General features: G+C 37.1%; 1 protein-coding gene across 4 annotated transcripts in view; it reads right to left on the bottom strand.

Annotated features, from left to right (window-relative positions):
• Positions 1-19,753, bottom strand: part of LOC310902391 (uncharacterized protein) — a 495,211-nt gene that overhangs the window by 237,950 nt on the left and 237,508 nt on the right. For 2 of the 4 annotated variants that reach the window (XM_083843892.1, XM_083843889.1), the window contains exons 4-5: positions 17,452-17,520; positions 3,386-3,486 (exon numbers count right to left, since the gene is read on the bottom strand). In XM_083843892.1, coding sequence (XP_083700018.1) covers positions 3,386-3,486; positions 17,452-17,520 — 170 coding nt within the window. The other 2 variants (XM_083843891.1, XM_083843890.1) reach the window with 2 other exon arrangements.

The raw sequence follows: 19,753 nt of genomic DNA, 5'->3' as shown, positions 1-19,753 counted from the left end.
TCAACTACTTTGTAGTCTATAAATTGTTCAAAAGGATTTGGATGAAGGTCACTACAGGCTACACTATTCTTCCCTGATTTGCATGATTCTTGTGGGACTGATCCCCACCTACCTAATGAAAAAGCAATAACAATTTGATAAAAGATTTAAATAGATGGACCAAAGTTTTAAAACTTCAACAAATTCTGTGACCATAATTCTTTTAAGGTGACCTTGAAAGAGATGAGAAATACAATAGACGGGAAATCATCCCTGTTTACTCTAACCTCTCAACATTTTGTAATGGGATTCATATTGTCCTAAAGACTTGATTCATGATGCAGTAAAAGGCTTGAAAGTAAAATATTTCTTTAAAAAGTCTACATGTAAGTGAAAATAGGTCAAACTTTGTGGAGGAGCTCTTACTCTATGAGCAAGACCCTACACAAGATAATCAGGACTCTGCAAAGATCTTCCATCAGTATATAATGCCTTTATTCACAGGGGTGAATGTGGGCAGTGGTTTTGTGAGTGCCTGAGGCATAAAGAGCTTTTTGTGTAGGTACATGCAAAGACACTGGACAACTACAGTTAATGATCTTTGCCTTTTAAGTGTTATAAATGTTCAGTTGCTTGAACACCATAAAATCAGATGAAAAATGCTGTTACAGTACTTTTCTTCAGTTGTCTAACTGGAACTGTGCAGGTATCAGAAATGGCATTGTGGCTTTATACGTTCACAAATCTATACAGATACACACTGACTAGTAATAATGAAAACAATTAATAAAATTTAATTTCATATGTTTTGTTCAGCATTTTGTCTCCGTTAGTCCTTATAGTATAACCGTGTTTATGTCCTGCAAGCAGAACACATCTGGTATTCTTCCAGAATACCTGGCATGCTGTGCCATTTGCTTTTCATTGCTATAAGCTGCTTGTTTTCATCTCTTTGCTCCTAGTACTTGTCTTAACACCACAAGATTTTATTTATATCAGGTGACACCATTTGACTTCTCTCTTACAGTAAAGAGTCTCAGCACAAAGAACAAGCAAAGGCATTTTTAATGCATTTTGCAAGTAGCTCTATCATTGAAATAGACTGTTTCAATACTATTTTCCTGCACTGATTCCTTGATCTACATTTAGGCTATAAGTATTGTAACAATTTTCAAAAAACTTTGCATGGAACAAATTCTGTCTAAAGTAAAGCCTTAACATGAAGTACCAAATCCTCTAGCTGTGTCCGATCACAAAGATCTACGTCTACAAAAATAATTATCTCAACATTTCTAATTAAGTAGAAAATATGCAGCCATTTTGTTTGTACACACTTCTTATATAAACTGAACTTCAAGTAGCTGCATGTTTAGTTGGAACCAGAAGGTGCAGGTCTTCCATTGCGTTATTTACAGTAACCCACTAGCTTTGTTGGAAAGAAAAAATTTGCTGAGTAAGGTTGACCACTGGCTACTTTAATCCCAAAGCCTCAGGCAAGAGGTGAGCAGCTGCTTAGGTGTAGGTATGTACTACATGACAGGTTCTTGAAGCATGACAAAATACTGATACACTTTGAATGAGTATTATCTATTTATCATTTATATCATTTACTCTTTCACTTCACTGAATTCCTTTAAAACTCTGAAATGAAAACAAGAAGTGGTAATATGCAAATTAAAGTTCTTTACCAGTCACAGATAAAAATGAATGTTGCAGTAATATTTTGAGAATAGATCAAAACGTATTCAGCTGGAAGAAATACTGTTCTCTCCAGTCTGAGATGATTACACATGGTAGAGTGATGACATACATTAGCTTCTCCATTAGGGAGTTAATGCGATCAAGCTCCTGCAGGCCAGCATAAGTTGTCACTTCATATTGTCTTTTCCTTTGGACACAACTGTTTCTAGTTTTCTCTGGATGACACAACACCGTAGGAAGTTAACACTTGACATTACAGTGAGTTTCAAGACATTTAATTAAAAAGGGCAGAAGTGTGCAACAAATGATCAAGAGTCACACTTTTCTAATTCACCGTGTCAGCACAGACATAACTGACTTTGTCCAATGAAACAAGCAACCCCTTAAAAGAGAAATAAATTTCTTTGCTATTACCGAGCAAGGTGTGGCCATCTTCATATAGATTTATAACTAATTCATTAAGACTTCATGACCCTGTTCTCTGAGGCTGCATAATCACCATGACATTTCATATAACACACAAAATATTGATAAAGCACAACACTGAGCAGTTACTTAAAAGCATGAGCCTCTAGATCCATGAGTTAGTATAAGGCGATGTGAAAAGTAAAACAGTTACTGAGACTAAACCCTGACACATTTGCAATATTAGATTTTTTAATTGTATCAGTTAAGCCACTTAGAAAACAATTTGAAAGCATACATATATATACACATATATGTATCTGACTTCTCTGGATTCATATAAAGTGGTTCATTAATTTTGACTGTAAGAAGCAACTGACATAAAATAATTAATAGTAGAGGAAATATTATTGCATGTGCAGAAAGACATGCTACCAGTATTGTCAACACATTTCATTCATTAACAAAAATGCAAGAAACATGAAGACAAGATTCTTATATACCTGCAATGTCTCCATTTAATCAAATATTCCTTTTCAACTCAAACCATTTTATGATTCTATGAAATATGAACTGATGTAGTTTGCTACTGAAGTACCTTCAGTTCTGTAGGTTTCAATGCATCACTACATTTGCAAAGTGCAACAAATATTTTTTGACAATCCCTAGGTTAATATCTTCCCTTTAACCACCTCTGACACCATCCACTGTACTGTTTCTCAGTGATGTCTTCTCTCCTTCACCTGGCCAAGAGACCTCATTCTAAAATCCAAACCTTTATCACCTGTGTTTTTTTTTTGTTTGTTTGGTTTGGTTTTGTTTGTTCATTATTTTTGTTTTTATTTGTTTGTTTTGGTGGGGGTAGAGCTATATCAACAAAACAGTAGAAAGCTTCAAATTATGCAAAGTGACATTATTTTGCTAATTTCCTGAGCAACAAGCCAGATTAAACACAGACTTTTTTTTTTTTCTATCTTTATACCAGCTTTTGATTAAAGTTCAAATGCTCATTTCCTTCCATTTGGGATTCTCTATGGACAAGTCAAAAATTTAGCAAAGCTCAAGGAGGAAACCCTTTACTACTTTAGCATGCTGAGACTCTCTACTGCAAAAGAGAAGTAAAGATGTACAAGATTCTTGTGGGGTCTGAACTATGGAATAAATTCCTTCAGAACCTCAACAGACTTCATCTTTTTTACTTTTACTTTACTCAAAAAACTGTCTCTATCTACTCCACATTTTGTCTCACTTGAATAAAACAGAGTAAATGAAACAAATATTATAAAAACAGTTTTAATACCTTATTAAAAGTCGAGAGTCCACATGCTTTTCTCCTGAAGAGAAGATGAAAAAATTCTGTGATTCTGTGAAATGTAGATCCACAGGGTGTGTCATAAGAACCTTAAAGGAAAAGAACATTTTGAATACTATAAGGATACAAATAGCATAAATCATCAAGGTGCACTTCAAAGGACAAGGGGTAATGGCTTTAAACTAAAAGAGGGTAGATTTAGATTAGGTATAAGGAAGAAATTCTTTACCCTGAGGGTGGTGAGGCACAGGAACAGGTTGTCCAGAGAAGCTGTGGATACCCCATCCCTGGCAGTGTTCAAGGCCAGGCTGGATGGGGCTTTGAGCAACCTGGTATAGTGGGAGGTGTCTCTGCCCATGGTAGGGGTTTTGGAATTAGATCGGTTTTAAGGTCCCTTCCGACCCCAAGCATTCTATAGTTCTATGACAAAATCCTTTTACTATGAATTTAATCAATTTCCCATACACCTAATTCATACCTTCTTTCCTATTTGCTAGATGTAATTAACATTAATTACATATAATTAATGCAACTACTTCTAGAACATTTTGACACAACCTACTTTGGAAAAGATATTTAGTGATATGACTGAAATACAAAATGGATGAGCATTATTCTCTGGTTAGAGAAGAGTATTTTCCACATTTCATGATCTGCTCAGTAAATACTGCAAAATAGACTCTGGGAATGAGTTTGCAGGAGGAAGAAAACACCGTTCTTGATAATAAAAAAATCAAGGAATTCAGACCTTGCTAAATAGCATAGAACTGAAATGAATATCACAGGAAGAGGATATGCAATTAAGAAATCCCAGAAAAAGAATGTAACATCATTTTCTTTTGTCACGTGGTCCACCAAACATTTAAACTTAGACCTTTGCCTGGGTGCTGCTGCCTTTTACAGAATTCAAAATAAGGATGGCTGACAGCTGAGATCTCCTTCCCTTGGCTGGGGAACTTGTATGGTGCACAAAAGACAGTTGAAAATACTTTTTTTTTTTTAATTATTATTACAAATTTCCTGTATACTTATATTAAAAGGCACCATTAAAAGTTATGACCATTACCAGATAGCTGTCAAAACCAGCTTACACCAGAAATGTTGGATCTTTCTTTCCCCTAAAATAATAGTTTCTAGGATTTTGTTTCTATGCTTATGTAGTGTAATGAATCAACTCTCTGTACATTGAATCTGTCATTTACAACATGTATTTTATTTCATTTTGTGTTGTTCTACCCAGAGGCCATAACTTCTTCAGCTGAAATGAAAAGTTATCATCTTAGGTCTATTGTATCCTGACAGAAACAATTATGCCCAGCTGAACAACAAAAAAGCCCTTTAATTATCTTAATTATCTTGTCCAGTGAGTCCCATGGTATAGTCAGGATTTGTTGTAAGAGTTAATGAGAAGAAAAAAAAACTTTTTTAAAAAACAAATTTAATTATATGGCCTCTGAAATGTCTACGCTATGGCAATAGTACTTTTTGGAGCAAAAAAGTGGTAGACTACTTCCAACAAGACAGAACAAGAAACCCCCCTCTACTTTTGACTTATTTGAAAATGGTCTAATGGTGAAAACATTTTTAAGTCAAAAAGGGACATAATGAAAGGAGAAAAGCTCAGCCATGGAGATATGATCCTGTGTAAATTAAGGAGTTCAGGTTTTGATTCATTATTCTTGCAAATCTTTTATTTACTAAGAAATTTGCAAAACGTCACTGAATAGACCATATGTGATGATTTGTAATAGGTCAATACTGAATTCTTTCCTTAAAACAAACTTTATAGTTCTCTGGTGTGGCTGTATCTGCCATTCCCCATAGTGAGAGAGATGAACCGATCTCACAGCAATGTCTGTTCATGCCTTTCCAACAGACATCTTCACAGGTCAAACAGAAGGGCACACAGCTCACAAATGGAGCAATATAAAAAATTAAAATTAGGATCAACGAAAATATCTTGCCAGTTCATACCAAGTTCATTTGATCAGTTTAGGGAAACCTGAAATAAAATAGTTTGAAATATTTTGATGCCTAACATTTCAAAAGAAAAATCATTATCAAATACACTTTTTATGTAGCTCTGATATAGTAAAATGAGATTATATTAACCATTTCAGTGCTTTAGTTTTTCCAATTACAGATTAATTGTTTATGTAGTATGAACATTTGGCACCTCTGTGGCCTTACTTTACCTTGCCTAGTGCAACTGCTGCAGTAGTTCTGCATGTAGGCTGCTTATACATGAAGAATAGAAAGCTCATTAAAAAGGAAAGCTAGCTTACAAGATTTCTTGAGAAGCTCTTTTTTCAATGCTGCTTCCAGAAATTAACACTTAGCACAGACCAAAAATCTGCAGTTTTCATAGCACAAATACAGATTAGAGATTAGAGACTAACATCCACTTTGGAATGGGTATCATGGATGTTTTTGCTGTTACAAAACTTGAATTCAAAGCCAAAAAAAATTATTACATGTAAATAACAGTTCATTTATGCAGTGTCCTACTGTGAACTGCAGTCTTTTGTAGCATTTTGAGCAACAATTTTAGCCCTGCTGTACCATTTTTATGCCAGCTAAGATGCTTAGAACATCATAAAATGTTATCCTCTGGAGAAGAGACATCTCACTGGAGTAAGATGCACTAATATGGAAATAAAATTGTCAGAAATGGTAATGGTGCTAGCAGAGAGATGATGTGCTCCTTCTCTTTTCAAAAAATAAATTTTCCTTGCCTAGAACAGCCTGTTATAATAGTGAAAAGTAAACGTGAATTACAGTGGAAAAAAACACAACACATTTGTGTTAGAATGATCTTCACCTCCTGCTACTGTGAAGAGAAACATCAGAACACTCAAAAGTCACACAGTACATGAGAAATGCAAAACCTTAAAAGTCACAACATTAAAACCAGTTGTGATTACAGTTACAACAATTACAACCATTATTAGCATTAAAAAAAGGGGGGGGGGGGGGGCGGAGCGCGGGGGGATTTGTTCCCATTCTAGTGGATGGGAGTCCACTAGAATGAACAGAAATTGTCTTAATAAGATAAAACACAAAATTGTCTGTGAAGACAACAGGGCACTAAAGTCGTTAAGTTTCTAAAATACCACTGAAAAGAGCTGGAACTTGAAAGCATGACTGTAGATATCTAAAGAAATAGAGCCCATTTACATCTTGCAGTATTACTTGTGTCAATTTTTTTCCTTTAAAAAAAAATAAGACAACATATAAACTATGTATTATCACCTTTGTTTTATTACTCTTTTATTTCAGCTGTATCCTGTGTGTGTTAGATTTATTTTGACATAAAAATTCTTACCCAGACACAAAACAACAAAAAAAGTCAAGGCTAAAAATAATTCGATGGTGATTCCCAAACTTTTGAAACTACTTGCAACTAGTGCAAATACCGGAATTCATAGCAACAATATAGGTTTTTTATTGGGGAAAAAAGAACATTTGTGCTGCACAGATGTGTGTTGAATATCTTTCTGGCTAATACAATAAGTACTTTCATTTTAGGCAGCTAGAAAAAAAAAATCTTATAAAATTCTTGTTGAACAAGAAGCCTGGAAATAATGATACATAAACACAAAAGATGTCACCAGGTTCCAGCCCAAATCTCAAGGTGATTAGTATCTACATCTATAATGGCTTAGAACTTCATTTATGTTACGAATTGAAGCCCAGTGAGAGACTGAGAGGAGGACTGAACAAAATGTAATCCGCATTTTGAGCATTTCAAGTCCATGTTTTCCTATTCAGGTTTTCAATTCAGTTCATCAAAAGCTATTATTTAAGGAAGAAAACGGTAACAGAACAGCTCCTAGTGACAGAAATGAAAACAGTAATTAACAAAGGTATTACTTACTACAATCAGATAAACAGAATGGCTGTCTGATTTTCTTTTCCTGATGCACCAGAACCATACATGGGGTGGGGATGGTGAACACGGTGAAGACAAGACATTTTTATTTTATTTTTTTCCATCTTTTGGGAAACTGGGAGGTCTGACTAATTAAAAGAAATGACAAACCATGGGACAGTTGTTGAGTCTTTGCATGTCCCTCTAATATGGATGGTTTTGCTGGTTAGGATGCCCTGCAATTTACTGTCTAATATATAAAGGAAATCAAGACTGTTTTAGCATTATTGCATCCTAAAGTGGGTTGCTGTAGCATGTAACTTCTGTACCCTAACAATATATGACTTCTGCTGAGCCAGATAGTCTACCCTGATTGCTTAAGCTAGCTCTGGCCAAGGAAAAGCATAGAAAAAAAAGTGATGCAGATTGTATCAAGTACATGGATATCCCAAAATCACCCCAAACAAATATGCAAAACCTAAATTCTAATTCTACTTTTTGATACAAATTCTTGATAAATAACAATTTAATTCCAAATCATAGTTGACCTTCTACAATATGGTCTGGATCTGAAATACTCATATTAACTGTGTTCTTTTTTTCTCCCTTGTTCCTGTTACTGTTGTTAACCAGAAGGCTAACCAGAAAGGGTTAGTTTCTGGTAAGACTTTTGACTAAAAATAAACATTCAGCAACTCAATCCCCTTATCTTTTTACTTAGAAAAAAATGGTTTCTCCCAGAGCCTATAAATGATTCTGACCTCATGAGATATCATACAGTGCCTCAGAGCACTTCTCTTCTAAGTAATATGGGATTAAATGATTCTTTAGCTGAATCTCGTCCTGTTCAGAAACACAAAAAAGGAACATATAAAGCTTGCCCCCTGTTGACATCTGTAGCACTGTCTAGTTTTGGAAGATGTGTCAATTCAACAGTTAAAGGACAAATGTATGGAGGAAAAAGCTGGAAATCACTCCAGACCAGCAATTCTCAAAACTGTAAAGCCACAAGAATTCACCTAAAAACGAGCCATACCAGTGCCGATCTCAGCACAACCTTTTCTAAGCCTGCAACTTGCTACTCCTCACCCTCATGTAAGATTAGTGCAGGGCACAACTGTGCTGTGGGGCTGTTGTGGAGCTTTGTCTGTTTTCAAACAAAGGTTCTGACCTCTATCTCTTGTTAGCATCATGCTTGGCCGGCATTGCCTGCTCTGCTGTCATGAGAGGGTCAACACTTCGCACCTGGCTAACAGGTGCTTCTGTCATGTATTCAGGAAGCTTCTGCTTTACCAAATTACACACTAACAGAGAATACAAAGAGTTTGTAATGCTCACATTGCAGCAAAGTTTTAGTATATTCATGACCTGAGAAGTTTAAAACCAAGCAGTAGCAAGCTGCTGTTTGGGGAGTCCACCTTGAACTGTCCCGCTAGCCGTGCCACACAGAAGCCAAGACTTACCAGCTTGGTTTGGCTGGAAAGAATAGGCTCAGAGAACAGTTGTTTGTTTGTGTTGGTTTCTAAAAGGAAAGAACCTTTCCTTGCCAAGTAGTCTTTTCATGTTCTTGCAGCTTTATTTTAAACAAATTCATAGTTTCCTGTATACATATTAATGTTGTGAGATTGCTCTTTCTGTCACAGAGATAAAACAAGAATGGCCACATAGAAATCACAACAGCAGGTGCCAGATTTTTCAAGTTGGCTGCAGCCAAAATGTTAAATTCTGCAATTTCGTTAGCCCAAGAAGCATATCTAAATGCAAATAAACATAATTTTGTTCTTCAGAAATTGGGATTCTTTGATGTGTTCATTTCCAATAATCTTTTAAGGGAAAACGATAGACCATACTGTTCCTATATGTTAATTCCTACAAATCTAACCAGGAAACATACTCAGATTAGGCTCAAGCTGTAGAATGGAGACTAAAAATTGTGCAAGGTTTAAGAACTTGTTAGTAAGTACTTGAGATAAATCCATAAAACTGATAGATTCATCAGTCAAATACCTTGTGGACAATAATTTAATCTGCTTTGTGTGTGTGTGCACATGTATATTTTTTTCTTTTGTAAGCAGATTTCATTTTGACAGAACATTTAGAAATAGACCTTGTAAAAAAATTAGAAATGCTAATGTGACTAATAGCACAGTACAGGAATGGTAATGACATGCTCGTGAAAGAGTAATATTATATGAATGCTTCAGATTAGATTAATTAACTGTCTATATATAACACAGAATTCCAATGGATTAAAATTCCAGTTCAAGAAAATAATATTATTTTGGAAGTTTATCTCTCCTTTCTCAAGCAAGAGGACAGCAAATACTACACTCTAGGAGAAATCAGAAAGGCTACGAGGGCTGAAAAAACAACTATAATCAAACTTTGGTTGTCCCATTATTACTGTAACTAGGGTGAATGAACCCTAATAAAATGCTCATACTGAATTTTTACTTGTGAGAAGCAGCTGGATAGCATGGTCACAGGAAGAGAAGTTGCTGGTTAAGATTCAAGTTTTAGTTAAAACCATAGAAAAGCTACAGTGTTACAGTAATCATAATATCCTTAAGAGTCAGCTTCTTTGTTGGTACAAAAAAAAAAAAATTAAATCCAAAATAAGGACAACAATATGGCTTAATCTCCAAAGGAAACTACATTGAAACATTGAAACTTGCTGGAAAGAAACAAAGGATAAAATATTTCCCAGTTTTTGGATATGACTGAAAGTCACTGTATTGGAACTTTGGAATAAATGCATCAGGTAAAACTTGAGAAAGCCAAAATGAAACAAACATGGTTAACTAGCAGGGTTCTGTTTTTTCCACATAGCTACAAATCTGTACTTATAGAATCATAGAATATCCCGAGTTGGAAGGGACCCATAAGGATCATCTAGTCCAACTCTTGGCACCGCACAGGTCTGCCCAAAGTTAGACCATGTGACTAAGCGCACAGTCCAATCACTTTTTAAATTCAGACGGGCTTGGTGCAGTGACTACTCCACTGGGCAGCTTGTTCCAGCGTGCAACCACCCTCTCGGTGAAGAACCTCTTCCTGATGTCCAGCCTAAACTTCTCCTGCCTCAGCTTCACACCGTTCCTGCAGGTCCTGTCACTGGTGTTTACAGTGAATACGTCACCTGCCTCTCCACTCCCCTTTGCGAGGAAGTTGTAGACCGCGATGAGGTCCCCCCTCAGCCTCCTCTTCTCCAGGCTGAACAGTCCCAGTGCCCTCAGCCGCTCCTCATACATCTTCCCCTCTAGGCCCTTCACCATGTTCGTCGCCCTCCTCTGGACACTCTCCAACAGTTTAATGTCCTTCTTGTACTGTGGTGCCCAGAACTGCACACAGTACTCGAGGTGAGGCCGCACCAGCGCAGAGTAGAGCGGGACAATCACCTCCCTTGACCGACTAGCGATGCCGTACTTGATGCACTCCAGGATACGGTTGGCCTTCCTGGCTGCCAGGGCACACTGCTGGCTCATATTCAACTTGCTGTCAACCACAACCCCCAGATCCCTCTCTGCGGGGCTGCTCCCCAGGGTCTCATTGCCCAGCCTGTACGTGTAGCCAGGGTTGCCCTGTCCCAGGTGCAGGACCCGGCACTTGCCTTTGTTAAACTTCATGTGGTTGGTGATCGTCCAGCTCTCCAATCTGTTCAGATCTCTCTGCAGGGCCTTTCCACCCTCATCAGAGTCCACAACTCCTCCAAGTTTGGTGTCATCGGCAAATTTGCTCAAAACACCTTCTAGTCCTACATCCAAATCATTTATAAAGACATTGAAGAGGACTGGTCCTAAAATGGAGTCTTGAGGGACCCCACTAGTGACCATCCGCCAGCCAGATGTGGCCCCATTTACCACAACACTTTGAGCCATGCCCGTCAGCCAATTGCTCACCCATCGTATGATGGTTTTGTTTAGCTGTATGCTGGACATTTTGTCCAGTAGGATCCTATGGGAAACCGTGTCAAGAGCCTTGCTGAAGTCCAAAAAGATCACATCAGCTGGTTTCCCTTGGTCAACTAGATGGGTGATCTTATCATAAAAGGAAATCAAATTTGTTAGGCAGGAACCCATGAACTCATGTTGGCTGGGACCAATGACTGCATTATCCCCCAGGTGCACCTCAATAACTTCAAGAATCATTTTCTCCATAATTTTACCAGGCACTGATGTGAGACTGACAGGTCTGTAATTGCTAGGGTCTTCTTTCTTACCCTTCTTGAAAATTGGGACATTTGCCAGCTTCCAGTCTACTGGGACCTCTCCAGATTCCCAAGATTGTTGAAAAATAATTGAGAGAGGTCCCGCGATGACATCAGCCAGCTCTTTAAGCACCCTGGGATGGATCCCATCCAGACCCATGGACTTGTATGGATCCAGGTGGAGCAGCAAATCCCGCACACGTTCAGGGTCGGTTGGGAGTTTGTCATTCCCACCATCGTGGTCCTCCCTCTCAGGGCACCAGGGTCCCAAAGCCCATCATCAGCATTGAAGACAGAGGTGAAGAAGGCATTAAATGTCTCTGCTTTGCTTATGTCATTGTGAGGAGACCTTCCCCGTCAAGTAGCGGACCTATGTTTTCTTTGGTTCTCCTTTTTCTGTTAATATATCTAAAAAAACCTCTTTTGTTGTCTCTCACGGACGTGGCCAGCTTCAACTCTAGTTGGGCTTTGGCCACACGAATTTTCTCCCTACAAACACGAACAGCATCCCTGTATTCCTTCCTCGTTGCCTGACCCTCCTTCCAACAGCCGTACACTTTCTTTTTCCACCTAAGCTCTAGTAGAAGATCCCTGGTGAGCCAGGCTGGCCTTCTGCCCCACCTGCCTGCCTTCCGATATTTTGGAATCGCCTGATCTTGTGCTTCCAGGAGGCAGTGCTTAAAGATTGACCAGCACTGATGGACGCCTATGCCTTCAAAAGCAGCTTCCCAGGGGACCTTGCTGACTAGTTCCCTGAGCAGCCTGAAGTCTGCTTTCGCCATATCCAGGGCTGAAGTTTTGGTGGCAGTTTTCCTTCTGTCACCATAAATTCTAAACTCAACCACTTCATGGTCACTATGACCGAGATGGCTGCCAATTGCCACATCTCCCACAAGACCCTCTCTGTTCTCCAGCAACAGATCAAGGAGGGCACCTTTCCTAGTTGGCTCCCTTAGCACCTGCACCAAGAAATTATCATCTAGGTGCTTTATGAACCTACTGGACTTGCTCGTGTCAGCCGTGTGGTGATCCCAGTTGATGTCTGGCAAGTTGAAATCTCCCACAGGGACAAGGGGAGTTGATTTTGAGGCATCTCTTAGTTCTGCAAAGAATAATTCATCGGCGTTGTCGTCCTGGCCGGGTGGTCTGTAATAGACTCCCACAATGACATCCCCTTTATTTGTTCATCCCTTAATCCTTACCCAGAGGCTCTCAACTTTGCCATCCCCAACTTGAAGTTCCATGCAGTCCAGCCCATGCTTCACATACATCGCCACCCTGCCACCTCGCCTACCCTGCCTGTCCCTCCTGAAGAGCCTGTAACCATCTATTGCAGCACACCAGCCACAGGACTCATCCCACCAGGTTTCGCTTATGCTGATGATGTCGTAGCTGTGGGACTGGGCCAAGACTTCTAGCTCGTCCATTTTATTCCTCATACTGCATGCGTTTGTGTAGAAGCACTTCAAATGTGCTTCCCTACACACAGCACCTTGTGGAGCTAACCGAAGGACCTGACTGGCACACAGTCCCTCTGATTCTAGCGCACCATCCCTTAGCTCATCACCGGCATGCCTGGTTTTATCCCTTTCCCCCTTCAACTCTAGTTTAAAGCCCTATCTATCAGCCCTGCCAGATAGACTTCTTACTTCACAGATAATTTGAGCTGCATGAAAGTTTACTTAGTAGAGCAGAATAACAGTAAATCTAATTGCTAGAGAATTAAAGGGAAAACTTAGAGAAACCTCAAGAAATAGCTAACTAATAAGAATTTAAATACGCATCTGTCTCTGTTTTTTGATGAAGTAGCAAGACACAACTAGGTTTAAAGCATGAATTTAAGACAAAGTTTTATCTCTAGTTTTTTTGTGGGTTTTGTTTGTTTGTTTGTTTTTTGAACAATGACCTGATTTGGGCTGATTCACATGTTAACTGTCTTCTGTAAATCTCCAGGAAAGATGATTCATTCCTTGCTGTATAATTCAAGTACATGTTGATGAATATCCAGACTTATGTTGTTGTTCTAACATGTTGTTCTAACTATGAAAGGCCCTAGTGACACTGAAAATGGAAATACACAAAAGATAAGACAGTTCAATAAAGCTTGTGGAATAAGCAATGTAGTGTTCTAGCTTATCTGTTTTAACTGCAAAAGGCAAGTACTTTGGAGTCAGATGATTTCAATTAACACAACAGAAAGCTCAAAACTATCTGTTGAAAGAGAAGATCTTCCTCAAATGTTGAATTAATTGCACACAAAGTGTGGAAATTTCACTAGCACTGAAACACAGGTCCAGCAATTAGGTGATAATCTTATCTCTCTACCTTTACATACTGCACAATCTAGTTCATTTTAAAAGTCTATTCAGGAAGAAGATCACCTGCCAAAACCAGGCAAATACAGTGCATCCTTAGCAGGAAAGCAGAATGGTGAAAAATTAATACTAACCTAAGTATAAAATATCCACACAGTGGCAAACGTCACTTTTTCACTTTTGGCTGTCATCACAGTTTGCCAGCCAGGAAACAGACAAAGTGCCAGTCCCAACACAGTACCACAAACATAGCCTGTCTCAACATTAATCAAAGCATTTCACTTAACATGTGACGAAAGCACTTAAAAAAGTTTTCTTGACCTGTGTCAATGATGCCTGCAGATTACTAATTCTCATTGCTCCTTTTCGTAATGAGAATCTGTCACCAAAGCCACCAGGACCAGAAACATTTCAGAGAAACCGGGCATGTCTGACCCCCTTGGGAACCCTGCATCTTCCCTCTGCTCTGTCTGGATAATGGGTAGGGAACAAAAGGAAGGTTAATAGTAGGCTACAGTAGGCTTTTTTTCTTCTCCCTCTTAATTTCAACCTACCCTATGAAAAATCTTTGAATTACTGCAGAGAGTTATTTTAGTTTATGATAAGCCTTCATGCCTTTCTTAAAACAAAAGGTGCTGGTTTATGTTCTGAAAAAGTGGACCAAACTGAGGAGCACTTGTTGTATACATCAGTAATTTTCCATTTCTGGAGGGAAATGAACAAACAGATAACCAAAGCCTGAAGCTATCTACAGTATTTAGGACTGCCTGATGGAGTTGCAAATAATTTCTCTGGAAGATAGATTAATTTGTTCAAACACTGAATGAAAGGGAAACAGTTAAATTTGGACCGATATGGATGAGGAATTGTGATTCTGTTTTGCCAAGTGTTTCCTCTACTTGGTTCTAGAAGAGGAAAATAAATAAATAAATAAATAAATAATAAAAAGAAAACAAATAATATTAATAAAAAAAACATCTGGCAACAGTAATATATTAAAATGGAATGAAGATGTTTCCATTTCATTGCAATGACTTTCCACAGAGTTGCTTTTGCTAGGATCTTCAAAGCTTATGCAGAAGAAACTTCATGAAAGGTCAGAAAGACATGCAAAGCAATCTGGATTTTGTAGCCCATTTCTTAATACTGAAAGAAATTTAGGAAAATTTTCATCTCTAACTTGTGTGTAGGGGAAACATATGCAGTAATTAGAAATTTGACAAAATGTAGAGGACAAAGAATGGGAAATAAGCCCAGAGAACCAAATGAACATTTTAAAGTAACAAGGACTGACAGCAAAATGTAGTGGAGGCATTTAGTTCAGCTTGGTTTTGAAAACTTGGACCAATTTGAAAAGTGACAGAATAGTGAAGCACCAGCCTTGGGGCATCAGAGAAAGTTTCAAAGATTAAGTTGTTTTCTTCATAACTGACGTTAATACTGAGTTTGCTGTATGGGCCAGCAGAGCACTGGGAGCTTGGCACTTAATTGTGAAAGATCTGCTTGCTTTAGCGCCTGCTGGTGCTCACTGCCAATCTGTCTTTTTGCTGTATTCCTTTATTACTGCTGTTTCACTGTAAGCTTCTATGGAGCAAGTGCTTTGTATTGGTGATGTGCCTTACACTGTCTGTAGCACAACTCAGTGTCTAATAATTCTAAACATTGGGATTACTGCTGCTAATAGGCTAGAAGTACAATTTTCTCATTTACACTATGGGTTATGGCATGAATCATAGCATTTCATTCATCACTGTGAAGCAAACGCCTTGGCAAACATCAGAATTTTAGTGTGCTTGTTGACCTAACTAGCTTTGCCTTTGACAAATATTTATCACAAACCAATAGCAGAGCAATTTTGCATTTTCCCTTTTCTTCTTCTTCAAGCAAGTTCTCTAAACAGTGATTATAACAAAAATAAATAAATAAATTAAGAAGCCTCTGAAGGCAAGAAGATTTTTGAACTTTACTATATCATACCAGTACAATTAATTTCCTGCTATTGATCTTCTACAAAATGTTGTAATAATGCTAGGCTGACAAATTAAACACTACTAGAAAGAAAAAATATTTATTATATTCCTGGAAGAATTACAATAAAGATGATGATATGATGAACATGACTTAAAAGCACTTGAATGGAGCCTGGTCATTTCTGCATTGAGAGGTGTTTTTTTCTTAAGCTTTTGCAATAAAGCAAATTAATTGTTGCAAAATTAAAGAAGAATCCAGTAACAGCAATTACATAATTGTAGATATATATATATATATATATTTTTTTTTTTAAATGGTGTTTGTTTCCTGAGACTGCTTACTACAAATTGTGGGAAAAGTCTCTGCCCTATTCATACCCTCATAATAACTCCCACCGAAGAGAGACAGTAAGAAAGGTGTATACCACCCAGTTTCTTTTATAGTTCTGGTACTATATTTGCAAATTATACCCAGACAAAAGAATGCAATTAACTTCACTTAAACTATTCATGAACATACTTAGCCAGAGAAGAAAATAATTCATATGTGAACATGGGTAGGGAAAGTGATGAGGGTTTAAGTATTTGCTTGGAGGACATGGGAAGGTGAAGAACAGAGAGCAGCAAGATAAATTAGAGGACTTCAGAATAAATTCTGAAGACACTGCATTTTAACCCCTGGCATTGCACTTTGAATAAACTTTCCCTGAAAATTCCTGGCCAAACATTGTTCACGGTTGCAATGGTTTGCAGCTGTCTAAAACAATTAGTGGCTACTCCCTTTCTTCCAAGAGAGAATTTGGCCTGCAATGGTCAGCCATGGCTCTGTGTGAAGAGGGTCCCTTTATTTCTGCTCCTTTTAACCTGCCTCATCTTCTTGATGAAGTGGACAGACTGTACAGTTCTGAATGTTGATCCTGTGACAGAGTCTATTCTGCAGTGTTCCACATACTACTGAAAATATTTTTAAACCTTCAACGTTTTTTTTTTTTCTTTTCCATAATTTTTATCAGTAAGGATTGCTTACCTCAAAACTTACATTAAAACTTAATTGTGCACTTATTGTGTACTTTTTATTGGGAGGGGGGAGGGGGAGGGAGGGAGACAATAGCAACAACAAAAAATAAGATCTTAAAGTGTACTACTTTGACTACTTAGTTGAAAATGGGTCGTGAAACGTTTCTAGATAAAACACATATATCAAATCACAAGAAGTTCTATAACCCTAAATCTTAAAGATCTTTAGGTAAATCATAATTTAATTTTGATGTTTGTCAAAACAAATTCCAAATAACCTGCTGGCTTGTTTTGTTAAAAGCATATATCCAAGTTCTGTGTTTGTTAATGTTACTTTTGGTAAATCTATGGGTTACGCCTGAACCAACATTCATCTTGCTGGCATTAAAAACTGGATTTTGTTAAGGTGTGATATACTTTTCTTCTCAAAAAGGATTTCAAATAGTTTCTGTATAAATATATTTTTAAAAAAGTGTTTTAAAAACATAGTTATTGGAAAAGATACCCAAATGATTTAACTTGATAGAGACTGCACAAAAATTAATCAACATACTTAAGCTGAAAATTCTCAGATTACCTACACTGTCTGTAAAACTTGAAAATTCTGTTTATCAGGTGAAAGTAATTTCTGTTAGAAACACTTTCATGATGTTGCACAGTGCTGGAGTACTTACTAGTTTAGTGTCCTGAACTCTCCTTGTCATAGTGTCCTTAATTCTGTCCAATTTGATAAGCTTGTACACCTGCAAAATATATATAAATATATATTTATTTATTACATTTGTATTTTAAGTAACTTTTTAAAAAAGAGTACGTAAAGTATTTTTTAAATTTACTTTTGTTACGTACAAGAACAACGTTCATTACTCTGTGTAAAACCAGATAAGCTTAAGTAAACAGGACATCATGGTTGGTCAGATAGTAGATTATTTTTGCACTGACATAACGATATCTTTAAACTTAAGGGATGTTGAGGTGTGATAGCTGAGCCATAGAGAGAGGTCTAATATTTCTAAGCATTGTCTTATTTTACATGTGCTTTGAAACTTGTTCAAGTTACCCTTACGGTGCAATAATATTCCATGGTTTCTTGGAATAGAAATGCCAAGTTCATCACGCTGGCTTTATCTATAAAGTTTCGGTTTCAAAACGTCTTTTTATTTCAGCTTGTTTGAAAGTGATCAGCATCGTAATCGATGGCTCTCAGGATGCATCTGACAGAATTTCAGTAAGATCATGAAACTACTGGCATCAAAGGAAAGACCCTGAAATGGGATACCACCCTCACCGAATTCAGTGTAAAAAAATCCCAGCTGAGGCAATGGTCCGCCTTCTCCTATGGGCTTACAATATTATGTTTTCTCCTAAATAACTGAGTCTAGATGTGCAGTTCTAGTCTGAGTTACCACAGAGAAAACTAAAGCTGATTATTTCCCCACCATATACAATATCATTTTTCTGTATTTGACTATCATACAAAATGAACTATTAGCAAACAGCCAACAAAATGTATTCAATTATGTGGACTATGGTTTCAGTTAAGATCATTGTAGAGGGAACAGAGGACAATTTTCACAGATTAGTATACCTCTGGTATACCAGTATAATTTAATAATAATAGTAAATAACAATAATAATGAAAAGGCACAGAGTAAATCAGGTATTAGATTCACTGCATATGGAATCCTAGACACAGCAACTCCTCTCATTACAGTTCGATCACAACTTCAGCTCTCAAGAATGAGATGATTGAGGCTGCATGAGAAATTATTTTCACCTATATTTTCTACTATTTTTGTATGCCAATATGGGTATTTGATCTTTAAAAAAAAAAAAGATTTTTTATACATATTTTCAGGAAGAATTTAAGGAAGCTACCTATGAAAGGATGAAAAATTCTCTTCATCAATCTGCCAGAGAATGGAAATTGCAATTGTTAGAGCTTAAAATTTTATGCAGGTTTTATTAGACTCTATAGAATCTTCTCGATAAAATATTACTTTACAGTGACAATTACTGGAGATATTATCCAGAAGGTGAAGACATCATTCAGATCTTATTGGCATTTTATGTATTTAGGCTGTCTTTTGCTATTTAGTTACAGAATCATTCAGGAGTTTATACATAAATAAACAGTTTTGGAAAGCAAAGATTTACTCTGTCTCTAGTCGCTGATGGGTATTTCATGCTACAAGGGTTCACAAGAATAGTATGGTTGATCCTATTTGCTTCATAATATTTGACCTGAATGAAGTGAATAAATATCCCCAATCAGAGAGTAATTTGAATATAATTTCTATTACCATATTATTATAACTTCTTTCAAATACTTACTAAATCATTGATTATATTGTTAATCATATCCTTAGTGATACTATATTTCTAGTGCATGGACACTTAAGCATGGTTAAGACCATGGATAGTATCATGCACTGCCTTTGATAGAAAAAAATATCTTTGCCTTATCCTTTGATTACTGTCTCTTTCTAATACACATACCAAATTGCTTCCTTCTTAGCTTTAGTTCGATGTCTAGGATTTATCAATAAAAATTGAAAAATGTTTATTTTACATTTCCCTCTACAATCTCAATTGTCCATTTAACAAAATGAACCAATATATCTTTTGTCCTCGGAATTTTCTAAAAATTTAGCCCAAAACATTAGAGTTCTTCCCTGACACACTTAAGATCTTTATATTTTCTGGAAGATAACATCCACTACATTACAGATGGAAAATGGTTAAAGCAAACATTGTCTAAATAAAGTTTTACTGAGGGATACAAATCGAGTTCTCTAATTTGTGCACCTCTCTTCTCTCACCTGCTTGCCTACATTTTTTTATTTTTCAAGCAAATGGAAAAAACAGTAGGTTCTGTTTCTTTGTTTGTTTATTTTTAGTGAGTCCATTCAATATTTCACCTGTTGACGTTTTGCCATGTCATTCTCTAAAAATGTGAACAAACTTCATAAGCTG

The sequence above is a fragment of the Anser anser genome (genome assembly GCF_964211835.1).
Source record: "Anser anser genome assembly, chromosome: 7".
Classification (NCBI taxonomy): Eukaryota; Metazoa; Chordata; class Aves; order Anseriformes; family Anatidae; genus Anser; species Anser anser.
The sequence above is the reverse complement of the archived record's forward strand: the minus strand, read 5'-3'. Positions and strand labels throughout refer to the sequence as shown.